Raw genomic sequence first — 17,701 nt, 5'->3', positions numbered from 1 at the left:
GGAGAGAGAGACAGAGAGAGGGAGAGATGGAGAGAGAGGGGGAGAGAGAGAGACAGAGAGGGAGGGAGAGAGACAGAGAGAGAGAGAGAGAGACAGAGAGGGAGAGGGAGAGAGAGACAGTTTCAGCTCGAGGACCTGTCATGAGAGCCATCATTAGCTGCAATGTATCTGCTGTTGTGACGTTGGAGGTTAAGCTGCGTGTTTAATGCTGATGTTTATTTTTAAATCCAAAGGAATCTTTAGTTTGAGAAAGAGAGATGAGAAGTCAGGGATTTCTGCTGGAGCTCCATAAAGCACTGGTTCAGTCCCCGCTCTATCGTGGGCTGATTTCCAGGTCCAGCGGCTGGGGGAAGATCTGAAGGAACTGGCGAGGGTGTGGAGGGGATTTTAGGGAATGGCTGTTGGGATGAGGGAGTTATCCAGTTATCCTGAGGGAGTGCAGAAACCAGGCATCTCCAGTTTAAGAGGAGATTGTTCTTTCCTCAATCCCTGTTTGCACCTGGACAGGTGGAATCACATTCGCCGTGAGATTCAGGAGTCTTGGTGGCCAGACTGAGGAACGATTGCAGTAGAGGAATTATTCTTTACAATAGTTTCCCTTAACGGTAAGATACAACGGAGTGGACCCACAATTCAGATCCAAAGGTTCCGGACTGGGGAACACTAGAACCCGAAATGAAGCGGAGGGTTGTTGGGAGCTGGAAGGGTCAATGAAATGAAAACGGAAATCGCTTATTGTCACAAATAGGCATCAAATGAAGTTACTGTGAAAAGCCCCTAGTCGCCACATTCCGGCGCCTGTTCGGGGAGGCTGGTACGGGAATTGAACCGTGCTGCTGGCCTGCATCGGTCGGCTTTCAAAGCCAGCGATTTAGCCCAGTGTGCAAAACCAGCCCCCGATGAAACGGGATCAGTAATAACTTTCAAAAGGGGAATTGCTTCAGTCTTCGAAAAGGATGTTATGGGTAAGGAGCAGGGGCTGGGTCAGTGGCAGGAACTGAATAGTCGTTTCGAGGGGCTAGCACGGGGGGGGGGGGGGGGGCGCTGGGCCGAATGGACAGCTGTGCACCAGGGTTGCACAAATTTGGAAAGCGTTGCTGTGAATCTGTCACGATCGAATTGTATGCAAAGCATCCTTAAAAGCCCCGGGATCTGGTTCATTGTAAGCGCTGAGGTCTGTTACACCAGGGTGTTGAATCGAGATATTCTGTTCTGTTGTTTGCGATCATCGCAGTCACTTACTCCTGTTTTCTCATTCCCCAGGTCTTCTTTGCACAGTCTGTAACTCTCTGGAAAACACAACCTCCCCGTTGACTGGTGAGTGAATGAGTGAGTGTGCATATCCCACACCTAACTCAGCATTTTCTGCCCAATTTAATCCTCCACATTAACTTTGCAAAGGACAATCCTCTCAGTAATCGCGGCCCGAGCAGGGGATGAGTCCATTCAGCCCCTCCAACCTAGTCCACAGTTTGTCCAGATCTGTGTCTTTATTCACCTTCCTTACCTTCACTCCTTTGGGACCCCTGACAGCTCAGATAGAGCCCAGCTCACAGGGCAGCTGTTTATTTTATTGGGTGGGGGGGGGGGTTGGATGGGAAGAGTTTGAGGTTTCTGTGAAAGGAATCCTTCCTGAGGGAGCCCTCGTCCTGAATTTACCCCAGCCGAGATTAAATTGTTTCTCTGTATCTACCCAATCGTTCAAATAGCGGAGACACAGTGAGCTTGAATTCTTGAAGCTCAAGGGCTTGTTGAAGCAACAATGTTCGGTGCACGTTGATGGAATGTTCTTGAACACATCCTGCTTCTCCATTTGGGACCCGCCGGACGCACACGAGGTGACTCCTTCACTCAGATGGGTTCCAGTGCATTCCTCTCTGCGCACAGGTGAACAGGGTCTGGACCGGCCAGGGAGCTGCTGAGAGAAGGGGATGGTGGGGGTGTCTCTCGCTCTCTACACTGGCTGCTGAGTCTGGGAGCCGGCGACACAGTCTCTGAATAAGAGCCAGGCCATTTCAGGCTGTGAAGAGGAATTTCTTCACCTCAAGTGGTGCAACAGGCTCGAGGGGCCGAATGCCCCCCTCCCCCCCCCCCCCCCCCCCCCCCCCCCCCCCCCCCCACTTCCTATGTTCCTTGGGCCGAAAATCATCCAACGTGTGACACCTCACGTTGGGTTGTTGCGAGAGTGGATCACACCCATCGAATTCCAGGAAACGCCCCTCACACTGCCGCCTTGATCCTTACCCCATTCACCTTCTTGCCTGACCTCACAATCCCCCCACCCCCTCCTCCTCCTCCTCTCGTGTCATCGCAAGGCAAGAACCTGCATTCCTCTAGCCCCTTTCACATCCCCGGGAAGTTCTAAAGTGATATACAGCCAATCAAGTACTTTTTGACGTGCAAACTTCATTCTTTATTCGCCCAGGCAGAGTTTAGGAGCAGGGGGGTTATGCTGGAACTGTATAAAACGTTGGTTAGGCCGCAGCTAGAGTATTGTGGGCAGTTCTGGAATCCACATTATAGGAGGGATGTGATAGCAATGGAAAGGGTGCAGAGGAGATTTACCAGGATGGTGCCTGGGCTGGAGAGTTTGAGTTATGAAGAGAGATTGGATAGACTGGGGTTGTTTTCCTTGGAGCAGAGGAGGCTGAGGGGGGACAGGATTGAGATGTAGAAAGTTATGAGGGGCAGAGAGAGAGTAGACGGAAACTTTTCCCTTTGGTGGACGGATCAATGATCGGGGGCAGAGATTTACGGTGAGGGGCGGGAGGTTTAGAGGGGGTGTGAGGTAAAGCCTTTTCACCCAGAGGGTGATGTGAGTTTGGAACTCGCTGCCTGAAAGGGGGGTGGAGGCAGGGACCCTCATAACGTTTCAGAAGCATTTAGATGGGCCCTTGCGATCCCAGAGCAGACACGGCTATGGGCCCAGTGCTGGGAAATGGGATTAGAATAGTTAGGCGGTGTTTTTGACCAGCACAGATGCGATGGGCTGAAGGGCCTTTTCTGTGCTGTCTGACTCTATGAAAAGGGGCACACAATTTGTGCACAGCAAGATCCCGCAAAGAGCAATGTGACGACCCCTGGATGATCCGTTTCAGTGATGATTGAGGGATAAATATTAGGGAGAACTCATTTTCTCTTCCTGAGATTGTGCCGTGAGACGGTCCCAGTGTCTCACAAGGGAACAGATGGGTTTGACACCTCCGACAGCACAGCACTCCCCCAGTACTGCGCTGGGAGACTCGGGCCTGGACGTGACTTGCCTCCTGAGTCCTGACTCTCTCCCGATACCCGCGGCCAGTGGGATCGCTCACTCCGGAGGCGTTAATGAGCTGGTAAACCACCGTCCTTGAAGGCAGAACGGGCACGTCTGTGTTTTCAGTCTACCCAGCCTGAGCCCTGCTCCTGGTTAACACGTCTAAGTTGTTGCACTGAGTCGAAACCCGAGGAGAAGGGAGAGATGGGCAGCACGGTGGCACAGTGGTTAGCACTGTGGTTAGCACTGTGGTTTCACAGCACCAGGGTCCCAGGTTCGATTCCCGGCTGGGTCACTGTCTGTGTGGAGTCTGCACGTCCTCCCCGTGTGTGCGTGGGTTTCCTCCGGGTGCTCCGGTTTCCTCCCACAGTCCAAGTATGTGCAGGTTAGGTGGATTGGCCACGCTAAATTGCCCTTAGTGTCCAAGAAAGGTTAGGAGGGGTTAGTGGGTTACGGGGATAGGGTGGAAGTGAGTGGGTCGGTGCAGACTCGATGGGCCAAATGGCCTCCTTCTACACTGTATGTTCTATGTAGATCCTGTTAAACAGCCGCAGTCTGCCCAGAGCCCAGCCAGCACTGGAATTCAGCCATTGGGATGCTGCAGGTTTTTACACGGGTTCCATTTGGCTGTGGATTGAGTGAGTCAGGAGAGTAGGCCGCCCTCTCCTTCCCTCGGCGCCGCAGAGAGTTCCAGCGTTTCCACCGTCCAAAGCAGACTCTGGTTCCAGCCGAGAGAGCATCACTGGAACGTGGACCCCTGGCCAACTCCTGGACAGGGCCCCCAGGGCCCAGTGAGGAGATTGAAGACCAGCATTTGTGAGGCGCCTTTCGATGTCCCCAAAGTGCTTCAGCGACAACGCAGGCCTTGTTGAAGCTGCTGCGACGTGGGGGATTCAGCGTCCAATTTGTGCACAGGAAGATCCCACCTAGACCAGATCATCTGGGGTTTTTTTTTTTCGCAATATCGACTGAGGGATAGGAAATTGACCGGGATTCTGGGGAGAATCTCTCCCCTCTTCCTCGAGATATTCGCCACGGGATCATAGAACTTACAGTGCAGAAGGAGGCCATTCAGCCCATCGAGTCTGCACCGGCTCTTGGAAAGAGCACCTTACCCAAGGTCAACACCTCCACCCTATCCCCATAACCCAGTAACCCCACCCAACACTATGAAATGAAAAATGAAATGAAATGAAAATCACTTATTGTCACGAGTGGGCTTCAATGAAGTTACTGTGAAAAGCCCCTAAGGGCAATTTTGGACACTAAGGGCAATTTATCATGGCCAATCCACCTAACCTGCACATCTTTGGACTGCGGGAGGAAACCGGAGCACCCGGAGGAAACCCACGCACACACTGGGAGGACGTGCAGACTCCACACAGGCAGTGACCCAGCCGGGAATCGAACCTGGGACCCTGGAGCTGTGAAGCGATTGTGCTATCCACAATGCTACCGTGCTGGCCGGATCTTTGGCGTCCGCCTAAGGGGGCAGACAGGCCCCCAGCTCAGCATGTCGCCCGAGATCTGTCAGCCCCGACTCAGACAGTGCAGCTCTCCCCCAGTCTCACTCTACAGGAGCGGGCGGAACTCCGAGAGAGCTCAGGTGTCACCACACCTGGATGGGAACCCGAATTCCAAACATGATTCATCTCAATCCGGAAAAGAAAGGTTCGTGTGTCACTGGATTTGCCGTTCCTGGAACATCTGACGATATTTCAGTGACTTGTACCCTGGGGTAACACGCAGGTGAGACAGAAAGGTCCCTGTTTGTGAGAGAGAAGCACATTGCTGCCAACAAGCGGTGATAATAAGCAATTATTATTTATAGGGCAGCACGGTAGCATGGTGGTTAGCACAATTGCTTCACAGCTCCAGGGTCCCAGGTTCAGTTCCCGGCTGGGTCACTGTCTGTGTGGAGTCTGCACGTCCTCCCCCTGTGTGCGTGGGTTTCCTCCGGGTGCTCCGGTTTCCTCCCACAGTCCAAAGATGTGCAGGTTAGGTGGATTGGCCGTGATAAATTGCCCTTAGTGTCCAAAATTGCCCTTAGTGTTGGGTGGGGTTACTGGGTTATGGGGATAGGGTGGAGGTTGACCTCGGGTAGGGTGCTCTTTCCAAGAGCCGGTGCAGACTCGACGGGCCGAGTGGCCTCCTTCTGCACTGTAAATTCTATGTAAAAACAGCACTGGTGTACCTACGTCACATGGACTGCAGTGGTTCAAGAAGACAGCTCGCCACCACCTTCTCAAGTTAGGAATGGACAATAAATGCTGAGCCTTGCCCAATGAAATTGGACCTGGGCCTTGCTGATTCTCGCTCTCTGTGAAGCAGGGGCTCTGGGTTCAGGCGCCACTCCCAGTTAATAACTGGCCTGGGAGTGAGCAGAGTCTTTGTGAGGCACAAATTGAAGCTGGCACTATTCAGAGCTGTTGTGCGTTGGAGTTTTCTAATCTCTTCATTCCTCCACATTCCTGCCCCAGCAGGAACGCAGTGGAAGTTATCAAATACCAGGAGTCTCAAAGTAGTAATTACCCAGCCGAGTTCCGGCGTCGCTGGGGGAACCAGCTACCTCGCCTGACTGCCACCTGCCTGGCCAACCGTGTCCGACTGAACTGGAACTGCAAATTTACACAGCAGGATCCCACATTACAATCCTGCCTCTCGCCGCCTCAGCACAATCCACACGCTTCACAGCCAATGAGGGGCTTAATCTGTGCACAGTGCGATCCCGCGAACAGCAATATGAAGGTGGCCAGATCATCTCTCTTTATCACTTTACTGATGTTTGTTGAGGGGGTAAATATTGACCAGGCCGGAGAACAACCTAAATCGATCCCCAATCAGCTTGAGATTTCCTGGTCATTCGCACATTTTTGAGGGAAGAACGAGTGAGGGAGAATCCCTTTCACATCCCCATCCCGAAATACTCAAATCCCCCTCGGACCCCTCGACCTGGAATTACAGGCATTTATACAATGGTCCATTCGGCCCATCAACATGCTCTGCTATCCCTTTATCCTTCAAGGGGCAGCAGGGTAGCATGGTGGTTAGCATAAAATGCTTCACAGCTCCAGGGTCCCAGGTTCGATTCCCGGCTGGGTCACTGTCTGTGCGGAGTCTGCACGTCCTCCCCCTGTGTGCGTGGGTTTCATCCGGGTGCTCCGGTTTCCTCCCACAGTCCAAAGATGTGCGGGTTAGGTGGATTGGCCATGATAAATTGCCCGTAGTGTCCTAATAAAAGTAAGGTTAAGGGGGGGGGTTGTTGGGTTACGGGTATAGGGTGGATACGTGGGTTTGAGTCGGGTGATCATGGCTCGGCACAACATTGAGGGCCGAAGGGCCTGTTCTGTGCTGTACTGTTCTATGTATTTATGCAACTTCCCCCTTTGATACATCTGCATTGGTCAGCTGAGCCGCTCCCTGTGGGAGCGAGCCCCACATTCTCCCCACTCCCCCGGGGTCAGGACTCTCCTCCTGGATTCGCCACTGGGTTTATCGGTGACGAGGCGGGATGGATGGCGTGACGCAGCCCCTCTTTCGCCTGTTGCCGTGTGACTCAGATCGGCGTGCTCGCTCTCTCTCACGCCCTTTTTGAAACTGGCTGCCAGGGCTGAGCCAGTCGCAAACCGTTTGATAATTCAGCAGCAGTAAGGGAATAGCCTGTCAGCTGGTGAGCAGGACAGCTTCAAACAGGCCGCCGGGGCGTCTCTGCGGCCAAACCCGGGCTCAGTAACTGTGGGAGGAAACCCGAGAGTTCTGAACCGTCCCCTTCGGGAGTTGGTTGCGTTGTGAAGATACTCAGGTATTCACATCCCTCCCCAAACAAAGCCGTTACAATAGTTGAAAGGAGCGGTGTCGGCGGATCAAACAGAGACAGACAACAGGAGCTGGAGGAGGCCATGGGGCTCCGAGCCGGCCCCGCCATGCAGTACGATCACGGCCGACCCTCCATCTCCACCCCACACTCCCGCGTTCTCCCCACACTCCTCGAGAATCGAGAAGTCCATCGATCTCCTTCTTAAATATATTCAGCGACCTGGCCTCCACGTACTTCTAAGTGCAGTGAATACAGGCCCAGTCGACCCAGTTTCTCCTCGCTTGGCAATCCTGCCATCCCAGATCGGTGAACTCTCGCTGCACTCAGTGAAACGATGGAGTTAATGGGGAGGAATGGGAAGGGATTTGTGTTGGGAGCAGGAACATGGGGGGACAATGTAGAGGACAACTCTGAGGAGGGCGGAGGGGCAGAGGGACCATGACTGCGTTAAGCAAGTCAACCAAATCAACCATGGGGTAAATTAAGAATGCAGCGCCTGAAGGGGTACAGCGTCGCAGTCAGCACAGTCCCAAAGGAAACTTAAAACATTGGAACAAAATGGGATCAAAGGCGTCAGCAAAGTGGTCTGGTCCTCACTATACCCACCGGGTCCAGGAGGGTTTGTTGCCCGCACACCTCAGCGGCAGCGAACATTGTCACGGACGTCTGCGAGCGACAAACCTGGTGCCTGCAATTATTGGGCAGACAAGGGGCAAAGACGCCAGAATTATTGGTTCATTCACTTGTGTTGCGACTCTGGGTCAAGGGCGGGCCGGAATTGACCATGGCCCAGACCGGGGGCTGGTAACAGCGGTGAGAATGTGCAGCCCGCTCCCGCAGGAAGTGGGTGAAGTGAATAAGACGGATGGGTTTAAGGGGAATCTGGATAAAGACACGAGGGAGGGCGGCCCGGTAGCACAGTGGTTAGCACAGTTGCTTCACAGCTCCAGGGTCACAGGTTCGATTCCCGGCTTGGGTCACTGTCTGTGTGGAGTCTGCACGCTCTCCGTGTCTGCGTGGGTTTCCTCCGGGTGCTCCGGTTTCCTCCCACAGTCCAAAGGATTAGGTGGATTGGCCATGATCAATGCCGCTTAGTGTCCAAAATGGGGTTACGGGGATAGGGTGGAGGTGCAGGGTGCTCTTTCCAAGGGACGGTGCAGACTCGATGGGCCGAATGGCCTCCTTCCGCACTGTAAATTCCATGATTCTATGAATAGAAGGACAGCGTGACGGAGGAGATGAAGAGGCGGTCCATATGGGGCATAAGCACCAGCCCCGCAGTCGATGGGCCAAATGGCCTGTTTGTGTGTTGGGGACTGGATTCCATCCCCTGATTGAAGCTCAGAGTTTATTCATTGCTGGCAGATGTGTAACTTTTAAACGAGATTCCCGTAGAACAGACACCAAATCTTCAAATCCAACTGTCTGGAAACCCTCCACTCCCTTTGCCCAAAAAGGCCACAGCCAGCCAGCGATTGATTGGAATTGTTGGGGAGGGCAAAATGCCCTCCTGGCCTGGGCTGTTCAGTAATAGGAGTAAGTAGCCTGTTGATTGGGACGGTCAGGGTGAAATGTGTCAGAAGATGATCCCCTCAGTGACTGGACAATGATATCCTTTGGCATCCCATCATCGGTATTGTTCCGGTACCTTCCCTTTTGTTGTCTTCCTGACTCCATTCTCCGCCTTTCTGAGGCAAACAGGGAGAGGAGGCGGTTTATCTGATTGAAGCAATCTCCCGTTTGGACAGAGTCCAGACGTATTCTCTCTCGCTCGCTCCCTCCAAACAGGTGGCTGGGTAACTGCTCAAGTTAAACTCCCCAAAGCCCTCCACCTGACTGTCTGATCAAAGCAGAAACCCAGCGTGTGAAATCCGAAACCCTCCGGGAGATTCTCAAACTGCGGCGGGTCCGACAGCCAAGGAAGAAAGAATGGGACGGCCACGGGGGGAAAGTGAGAGGGAATGTGGAATCGTTCCCCCGAAGAGTTGCAGATTGGGCTTGCATGCTGATCTTGGTGAATATTGGGTCAGGGCGTTGAGAGTTCTGGGAAATGGGGTACCCACGCTCAGTGTTGATGGGCTGAATGGCCTCCTCCTGTTCTGTATGCTGCTGTATCTCCGGAAAGAGATTGTTTTGGGGGAATTAAGATCGGGGACACCTTGAGCAACCGAATCCCGGACAGTGGGGCTGGAAGTTGGGGTGGGGGGGAAGAGAGCAACCAAAGCCAGGGACGGGGGAGGCGCCTGGAAAATGCTGCCCGATGTCTTTGGCATGAGATGTTAGCCGGAGTTCCTGCCTAAACCCTGTGACCAGCATTGGGAGGAAGAGCAGCAGAGTTCCCCCTGGCCGCTTGGTCACGGGGATAGCGCCAAGAAAACGATGATCGGGTCACCGGCAGGTTGCTGTTTGCGGGATCTTGCTGTGCATAAATCTGTTGCTGCCTTTCCTACGTGACCGGCTGGAGGGGGCGGGGGCAGGTGCGCTGCCGGCAGGAACAGAGATCCCCCACAGGCGGAGAATTCGGGCCAACGTCACTCGTTGGGGCTGGTTTAGCACATTGGGCTAAATCGCTGGCTTTTAAAGCAGACCCAGGCAGGCCAGCAGCACGGTTCGATTCCCATACCAGCCTCCCCGGACAGGCGCCGGAATGTGGCGACTAGGGGCTTTTCACAGTAACTTCATTTGAAGCCTACTCGTGTCAATAAGCGATTTTCATTTTCATTTTGTCACACTTGCTGGCTGTGAAACACTTTGGGGATGTTCTGAGCTGGTGCCGGGGGCTATGCAAATGCAGGTATTCTCCGAGTAGAGGGTACAAAAGGAGGCACACACACACACCCCCACAGGACTGTCACTGTGCTGGGTGCCGGGGCGTTGCCGGGCTGAAGCTGGATGAAAGGGTGAATGTTTCCATCCCCCTGATCAAGCTCCCTCAATACAGACAGTGCAAACGTTGCCTCTCTCTCTCTCTTTCTCGCTCAATGATGTGTGGCTCCGGGGAATCGGCAGTTGTGAGTGTTCTCCAGCCAGACATCGGCCGGTCAAAGAGGCCGACAGCAGTGCCTGGGGAGTGGGTAACATTAGGAAAGGCAACAGCAGCCTGGATAGGATGTCTGAGTTCTGGGGTGGGGGGGGGCGAAGAAAGCTTTCCTGTCCTCCAAACAAAACGGCAACATTATAGAGCAGCGACACAATAGCACCTTCCACAGTACAGAGGGTGTCCGGTGTCCTTGCATAATCTCCACACCTCCACATGCGATGCCTTTAGTGTTAACCCTTGACTATCCCTGAGGCTTCTCTGCCCCAGGAATAAGACACGTGTGACGGACTGTACGAGACAGGGTTAAACTGGAGATGAACAAGAGACCACGGCAACTGTATATTAGAGCATGGCAGGACCATGGATTCTCACCAGCTCTCTCCGTTTTATTGGAGGAAGGTGAATGAGATTGAATTGATGGGGCAGCTTTTTGCATTCCCTGGGTAGGTGCGTACCCTTCTCCAGTTGGAACGCTGTGGGTTCGACCCTCCCCCAGGGGGCGAGCACCTCATGCAGGTCACACTGGCAGAGCTGTGGGCAGACCTGAGGCTAACGCGGGACTCCGAGACCAGAAGGTTCTTAAGATTTCCAGCCTAAACTATGCTGTAACTCTCACTGCCGAACTCTCAAATCCACAACCGCTCACACCTTAACACCTTCTCCCAGAATCCAGGCGGTCGCGTGATACATATGTGACTGCTCTTGATCACCATTTGCTGCTGAGATGTATTGACATGAAACTGTTAACACAGAACAGTACAGCACAGAACAGGCCCTTCGGCCCTCGATGTTGTGCCGAGCAATGATCACCCTACTCAAACCCACGTGCCCACCCTATACCCGTAACCCAACAACCCCCCCTTAACCTTACATTTTAGTAAGAAGTCTTACAACACCAGGTTAAAGTCCAACAGGTTTGTTTCAAACACGAGCTTTCGGAGCACGGCTCCTTCTTCAGGTGAATGGAAAGGCTTGTTCCAGAAATGTTTATATAGACACAGTCAGAGATGCCCCGGAATGCGAGCACCTGCAGGCAATCAAATCATCAAAGATGCAGAGAGAGAGGTAACTCCAGGTTAAAGAGGTGTGAATTGTCCCATTTTACATTTACATTTTAGAACACTACGGGCAATTTAGCATGGCCAATCCACCTAACCCGCACATCTTTGGACTGTGGGAGGAAACCGGAGCACCCGGAGGAAACCCACGCACACAGGGGGAGGACGTGCAGACTCCGCACAGACAGTGACCCAGCCGGGAATCGAACCTGGGACCCTGGCGCTGTGAAGCATTTATGCTAACCACCATGCTACCCTTTATCTCCCGGGCAATATCCATATTGTTACAATGTCCTGGTCCAACGTTCATCCCTCAGCCTCCACCGCAGACAGATGACCTGGTTGCCATCGCACTGTTGTCTGCAGGAAATTTCCCTTGTATCGATTGGCGGTCCATCACCACCATTCCAGCAGCGATGATGCTTCCTGGGCTTCGGGACACCCTGAGGCTGAGAACGGGACAAGTCGAAACACAAACACATTGATCGTTACTTTCAGCAACGAAGGAAGGCGCTTTGTGGGGGAGACGAACCTGCTCGCCATCCTGTGCACAGGGCGGTTCCCCAAGCTGGATAAATGACGAAGCAGTCTGCGGACTCTCTGGGCTTCGAATCAAGGGGGTATTGGAATGTTTGACAGCCACCTGGAGAGGCCCCACAGGCGACCCATTCCCCATCTGTCCACAAGGTAGACGCTGCCGCGCAGCCAGAACCCCCGGGCAGCTGCTTCAAGGGGGTTTGCCTGGGGAAGCTGAGCTTGAAATCCTGGGGAATGGGTCTCAAACCTTCAACGAGGCCGGCTGACGCCCCTCAAATCGGATCAAAGCGAGGGAGAAATAACGCGGGATAGATGAGTAGAACACAGTGAGAGAGGCGATTGATCTATTAAAACGTCCTCCTCCTCTCTCCCTCTCTAGGTCCACCAGTAGCAGCTGCTGTTCGGGCACATTTTGAGGACTGCCCCATCACTCACACACATTTCTGTTTTCATGGAACCTGTCGTTTTTTGGTGCAGGAGTCAATTGCCGCCTGCATGTAAGTATTTCTGTGGGTCAGTGGAGCATGCCAACCCTCTTTGAAGGGCAGCTGGAGTCTAAAGTGAGACTTTCCAACTTTCTACTGATGAGTTTTCTCAACACAGGACCGTAAGAGATAGATGGGAGCTGGATTGGGCCCTTCGGCCCCTCCAACCCCTGTGCCGTTCCATCAGGTCCAAGCTGGTCTCCAGCGTCAATCCCGCCCAATCCCTCCCCTCCTCGATTCCCTGAGTGCGTCAGGATCTACCGAGCTCGGCCTTGAATGTGCTCGATGGCTGAGCCTGCCCAATCCACCAGGGGGACAGAATGTCAAGGATTGGCAAAGTCCCAATTGAGGACATTCCTCCTCATTTCGTTCCTGAATGGCGGACCCTTTATTCGGAGACTGACCCTTGGGAAGCCACTTCTCAGTGTCCATGTTGTCATCTTCTCGAAGAACATGGTATTCTTCACTGTGGTCGCCCACTCATTCTTCAAAACTCTCGAGAGTATCGGCCCCAGTCTCTTCCCCCGAGGATTCCCTCACCTGCCTTACTCCAACCTCCTCCAACACAAATTCATCCTTCCTTCCAAAACTGCACACGGGATTCTGGGCTGTGGTCTCGCCCAATCCCTCCACAGTCGGAGCAAGATTTCCTTCTCCTTGTGTTCCAGTGCCAGGAAAAGAAAGACCAAAAGGCTATTCTGCTCGGGTGACTTCACTGTGCTACAGCGGATTGGAGAGTGTCTTTTCACAACCTGAACGTTTTGTCTTGCAGCTGTCACTCTGGTTACATTGGTGAGCGGTGTGAACACGCCGATCTCCTGGCTGTGGTGGCTTTCAGACAGAAGAAACAAGCCATCACCACGTTAGTAGTGGTATCCGTCATCGTCTCAGTCCTCCTGATTGCAGTGTGCGTCTTACTACAGTAAGTCCAATTGATACGGTCAAGGCTGTCAAGTGTCAAGGCGGTCCTATTTACCCTCTACACCCCCCCCCCCCCCCCCCCCCCCCCCCCCCCACCCATACTCTTTGCCTCCTTCGTCATTCAGGAATCTCCCGAACTCTGCCCCCTGATTAGTCAACTGTTGAGCCTCTTCTGTTCTTCGGGATGGGGAGTTCCATCCTCAGAGGAAGGCATGTTCTCACCTCCATCTTAAATGTCAACCCCGTTTTGTGAAACTGTGTCCTCCATTCCGAGTTTCTCCAACAAGGGGAGACAAACGGCCGTTCCTCAACCCCTCACTCTCTTCCCTTTTCCCATAACCCACTCCTGACTCTCTCAGAGTACCTGAGGAAGGGGGTGGAAAGCGAGGGGCTCTGTGCGGCCGCAGAATGAATCATAGAATCATAGCATTTACAGTGCAGAAGGAGGCCATTCGGCCCATCGAGTCTGCACCAGCCCTTGGAATGAGCACCCCACCCAAGCCCACGTCTCCACCCGATCCTGGTTACCTCGTAGCCCCACCTATCCTTTTTTGGACACTAAGGGCATTTTAACATGGCTAATCCAGCTAACCCTGCACATCTTTGGTGTTTGCAACGAGCGTCTCTCTGCCTTTGAAGCCGTGCATTTCCGTGTCTTGCACCGGAATGAGTGAAATGGCTGGAACTCCCCAAGATGCCCCTCGCCCGGCTGCGTTGATGACAAATCTGCCCCCAGACGGCACAATCAATTGTTCCTGAGTACAATACGGTACATACACTGGGAAACCTCACCTTGATAACCCTGGTGAAGAGGTCACTACTGAACAACATTACTCACTCAATAACAGCAAGATGTATTCCGATGGAACATCCCCCCCCCCCCCCCCCCCCCCCCCCCCCCCCCCCCACCCTCCCCGACCAAGTTGACCCCAAGCTGTGCAGTGTCAGGAGCTCTCAGGGCAGGTGAAGGAGGTCAGCTTACAGTCACATCTCGGGGGCTACGCAGTGGTTAGCATTGCTGCCTCACGCCGCCGATGACCCGGGTTCGAATCCCGGCCCTGGGTCACTGTCTGTGTGGAGTTCGCACATTCTCCCCGTGTCTGCGTGGGTCTCACCCCCACAACCCAAAGCTGTGCTGGCTAGGAAAGCTGAAGCTCCCTCCATTTTGTCCGGCTGCCCCGATTATCCATCCCCTCCTCCAGGTTAGCAGTACCAAGGTGCCCAGGTGCCACCCTGCCCTGTCCCCGACCACCTTGTGGACCCTGTTGTGTGGACCAGTGCTAACCGCCCCCCCACTCCCCGCCCCCAGCGAGGTCTCCCAGACGTGGCTGATGAGACGCAGGCATCTGGGTGTTTAACGGCTCATCTACATTCATATCGCACTGGGGAGAGCGAGTTTGGTGCCCGAGAACCCCCCAGCACAGAACCTCGCCCACACGCCATTCACCCGTTCTGCCCGAGACCGCGCCAGACACAATGGGGCCACAGACTCACATCCCAAGTCACAATGTTACCAATGAAGATCTGGACGATCGCAAGGGGAAGTGAGAATGAGAGGGCGACACGCCAAAACATCTCTCAGGAACAGGGAGGAGGGCATTCTGCCCCTCAAACCTGTTCAGCCCTTCAGCGAAAGCATGTTTACCCTGGATCTTCACATCAGCTTGTGCCCCTGCTTCCATATCCTTTATCCTTGTCGCACAAAGACCGATGGTTCTCAGTTTTCAAGCGGTTAATGGGGTGAAAATCGACCTTCCCTGCGGGGAGAAGTGAAGACATCATTCCGAACTTCGTTCCTCTGCTTTTTCAGATGCAGGACCCCCTTTACCCCAGATCCTCTTCACCATTTCTCTTCACCTACACTGTCAATTCCATTAGAAATCCCTCCACAAATCCTCAATCAAATAAATCCCTCCAAAATCCTCAACCGAATAAATTCCTCCAAAAATCCTCAATCAAATAGTCTTGCCTCTTCGATACCTCAGTACTTTATCCAGGGGACAGTCAGCTGGGGAATTCTAATTCACTTCATCAAATCATAGAATCATAGAATTTACAGTGCAGAAGGAGGCCATTCAGCCCATCGAGTCTGCACCGGCTCTTAGAAAGAGCACCCTACCCAAGGTCAACAATTCCACCCTATCCCCATAACCCAGTAACCCCACCCAACACTAAGGGCAATTTTGGACACTAAGGGCAACTTATCATGGCCAATCCACCTAACCTGCACATCTTTGGACTGTGGGAGGAAACCGGAGCACCCGGAGGAAACCCACGCACACAGGGGGAGGATGTGCAGACTCCGCACAGACAGTGACCCAGCCGGGAACCGGACCTGGGACCCTGGAGCTGTGAAGCGATTGTGCTGTTCACAATGCTACCCTGCTGCAATAACTGTGGAATATAAAGCTAGTCTCAGTCATGGTGACCATCAACCTGTCATCGATTGTCGGAAAAACCCATCTGGTTCACTAATGTACTTTAGGGAAGGGAAATCTGCCGTCCTTACCCGGTCTGGCCTACATGTGACTCCAGGCCCACACAGCGATGCGGTTGACTCTCTCCTGCCTCCCTCTGAAAGGCTGAGGGAGACAGTCGGGGGTTCAATAGTACGCCTCACCCACCATCTTCTCGAGGGCAATTAGGGACGGGCAACAAGCTTCAACCTTTGTCAGTAGCACCCACGTTCTGTGATTGAAGAAGTCACATCCGCCTGATTTTCCTGACTGACCTCTTTCCTTTCTCTCCCCCTCTCTCTGGAAGTTGTTGTCGGAAGCGAAAGAGATGTGATCTGTGCCGAAGGATTCTCTCCAAGCCCGAGGCCAGCCTGCTGAAGAGTGGGTCGCCCAGCAGCCATGGAGACACAGGTAAGGGAGCCCCCCCCCCCCCCCCCCCTCTTGCCCCCACCCCTCGCCGCTGCCCCCGGGAATGAGAGTGGATATGAACGTGCTTCGGGTCCCATTCCGGAGCCTGGGGCACTGAGTCCCGGCTGAGGCTCTGGGGTGCCGGGTGAGAGAGTGCGGCACCATCAGAGGTGCCGTGTTCAAGGACGAGACAGACGGGGCCCTGCCCATCCTCTCGTGTGAGGTTGCACGAGAGCGGTGGGGGGGGGGGGGGGGGGGGGCGGGGGGGGATCTCCCCAGTGACCTGGGGCCGATATTGATCCCCCAAATGTCCGGTTATCAGCTGCCGGCCGGCCGCGATTCTGTTTGGCCGATCGTGCTGCCCGCAAACAGGTGGCCGCATTGCCTACAGCGCAACAATAGCGACACTTCAAAGAGGGCAGCACGGTAGCATGGTGGTTAGCATAAATGCTTCACAGCTCCAGGGTCCCAGGTTCGATTCCCGGCTGGGTCACTGTCTGTGCGGAGTCTGCACGTCCTCCCCGTGTCTGCGTGGGTTTCCTCCGGGTGCTCCGGTTTCCTCACACAGTCCAAAGATGTGCGGGTTAGGTGGATTGGCCATGCTAAATTGCCCGTAGTGTCCTAATAGTAAGGTTAAGGGGGGAGGGGGGGTTGTTGGGTTACGGGTATAGGGTGGATACGTGGGTTTGAGTAGGGTGATCATTGCTCGGCACAACATCGAGGGCCGAAGGGCCTGTTCTGTGCTGTACTGTTCTATCTATAGAAGGTCATTGGCTCTGCAGCTCTTTGGGGTGCAGGATTGTGCGGTTCCCCGGCAGTGCGCCATTCACCGGAGCCGTGATCCTGGACTCCCACTGCTTATCAATGTGATTTCCCACTGGAGTCACCCCACGCCGGGAAAGCCATGGGGGGGGGGGTGGGTGGGTGGCGCGCCCGGTGGGAAAAGAGAATCTCGACGGACGGGGAACTCGGCCCATTCTTTCTTTCCCGATGTGCGGAGCCTGGGATGTGCAGCTGGTATTCCCCGTGGCATTGTCTATTTTAACAACTCTTCCCTTCTCGTTTGGAACAGGGGTGTGAGACGTGCTGCCATCTGCCAGGTGCTGGCGACTACTGACCTCCATCCATCCATCCTTCCATCCATCTGTCTATCCCCCTGCACTGCCACAGCACTGGAACGGGCATCTGACCCCCCCCCCCCCACCCCCCACCCCCCACCCCCCACCCTGAGACATTCCTGCCTTACCCCAGGGGACCTGACTCCCGAGTACAAGAACCACAAGGACCCAGCAAACTCACAGGAAAACATTTCGTACTTTGTGGGACTCCTATTTCTCTCTCTTTTTGTTCCTCTTTTTGTCGATTTAATTTATAGAAATGTTAATAGCGTTAAGCCAATGTTCCCTCCCCCAGAGTTTCACAGAATGTAATTTAAAAGCATTGCGAAATACCCGTGCGATTGTTGAATTATTTAATGACCAGAAGAGAACTCGAATTATATGTTAAGCTATTTAAACTTCTGACACGTGAAATAAAGATTTTTTTTTTAATACGTGCGTTCCTGCCCCGTGTTCTTGGGTCAGGAGGTGGGGTCAATTCAAAAGGGTCAACGCATCAAGGTAAACGCAATTTACTGCGGATACGGGAATCTGAAACAAAACAATAATAATCTTTATTATTGTCACAAGTAGGCTCACATTAACACTGCAGTGAAGTTACTGTG

At 53.7% G+C, this 17,701-nt stretch overlaps 1 protein-coding gene across 1 annotated transcript; it reads left to right on the top strand.

Annotated features, from left to right (window-relative positions):
* The first annotated feature begins 855 nt into the window (after positions 1 to 855).
* Positions 856 to 17,188, top strand: tgfa (transforming growth factor, alpha). The gene is made up of 6 exons (XM_038785568.1): positions 856 to 965; positions 1,264 to 1,317; positions 12,088 to 12,205; positions 12,966 to 13,115; positions 15,878 to 15,981; positions 17,051 to 17,188. Exons 1-6 carry the CDS (start codon positions 962 to 964, stop codon positions 17,056 to 17,058), a joined length of 438 nt encoding a protein of 145 aa, XP_038641496.1. The 5' UTR covers positions 856 to 961; the 3' UTR covers positions 17,059 to 17,188.
* Positions 17,189 to 17,701: the final 513 nt, after the last annotated feature.

The sequence above is a fragment of the Scyliorhinus canicula genome, chromosome 26 (assembly GCF_902713615.1).
Source record: "Scyliorhinus canicula chromosome 26, sScyCan1.1, whole genome shotgun sequence".
NCBI lineage: Eukaryota > Metazoa > Chordata > Chondrichthyes > Carcharhiniformes > Scyliorhinidae > Scyliorhinus > Scyliorhinus canicula.
This window is presented reverse-complemented; position numbering and strand designations above follow the sequence as displayed.